At 63.1% G+C, this 1,019-nt stretch overlaps 1 protein-coding gene across 1 annotated transcript in view; it reads left to right on the forward strand.

Annotated features, from left to right (window-relative positions):
- The first annotated feature begins 18 nt into the window (after window positions 1-18).
- Window positions 19-1,019, forward strand: part of RRP9 (ribosomal RNA processing 9, small subunit (SSU) processome component, homolog (yeast)) — a 3,307-nt gene continuing 2,306 nt past the window's right edge. The window contains exons 1-3 of the mRNA XM_009881101.1: window positions 19-325; window positions 543-667; window positions 920-1,012. Coding sequence (XP_009879403.1) covers window positions 19-325; window positions 543-667; window positions 920-1,012 — 525 coding nt within the window. The remainder of the gene's footprint in view (window positions 326-542; window positions 668-919; window positions 1,013-1,019) is intronic.

Here is a 1,019-nt window from a genome sequence, read left to right on the forward strand (position 1 = left end):
CACATTCAGCAGGTAGGAATGAATAGGCTTTCCCTGTCAGTTTTCTGTAAAGTAGACAACTGGCTGCAGGACCAGGACCCTTCTGCCCAGGGTGCCGGCTGCTGGAGCCCTGGGGATGGGAGGGTGCCATGCTCGGGTACTCCCACATCTGGGGAAGGGGCCGGGGACAGCCCAGCTCACATCCCGCTCTCCCTGCAGGTGCAGCCTCCGGATCCAGCCAGCATCCGCGTGCTGCGGGGCCACCAGCTGCCCGTCACCTGCCTGGTCATCTCTCCAGATGACAGGTTCATCTTTTCCGCTTCCAAGGACGGCGCCGTCATCAAATGCAAGTGTTCCCTTGGGGCTGTGACTGGCTGTTCCCCCAGCCTGACCCCTGCAGGGACCCTGCAGCAGCAGGACTGTGGGTCCCTGTGGAGGTGGCTTTGCCCCCGGCCCCTCCAGGGATGTGCATGTCCACCACTTCAGCCTCTGTGGGAGGCTTGTTGGCGCTTTCCAGAGTGGTGGGATGCTCCCAGGGGGTGATAGTAATGCCTTTTCCGCAGGGGAGGTGGAGAGCGGGAAGAGGCTGTGCGTGGTGCCTGGGGGAAAGAAGGGCACTGAGGAGCGGCACATGGGGCACGCGTCCCATGTTCTCTGCATGGCCATCTCGTCGGATGGCAAGTACCTGGTATGGGAGAGGTCGCTGGCACTGCTGCTGGGGACAGAGAGGTGGTGGTGGGGCGTGCATCTCCTCCCGGGATCCTGGGGAGCAGTGTCTCATGGCCATGTGTACCTTGCTGGGTTAAGGCAGCCCCTACCCCCACCAGAGTCAAGAACGGGTCCCTGGGACCCCCCCAAAGCACACGGGGTGGGAGCGGAGGCTGGGGCGGGCCATGGGTCCCCGAGGGGTGGGTCTCAAGTACCCCCTGTGTTCTGCTAGGCTACGGGAGACAGGAACAAGCTGATCATGATCTGGGATGCAGCCACATGCAAGCGCCTGCACATCTTCACAGGGCACCACGACGCCGTCTCGGTGAGGC

Source organism: Charadrius vociferus, unplaced genomic scaffold (assembly GCF_000708025.1).
Source record: "Charadrius vociferus isolate BGI_N301 unplaced genomic scaffold, ASM70802v2 scaffold223, whole genome shotgun sequence".
Lineage (NCBI taxonomy): Eukaryota > Metazoa > Chordata > Aves > Charadriiformes > Charadriidae > Charadrius > Charadrius vociferus.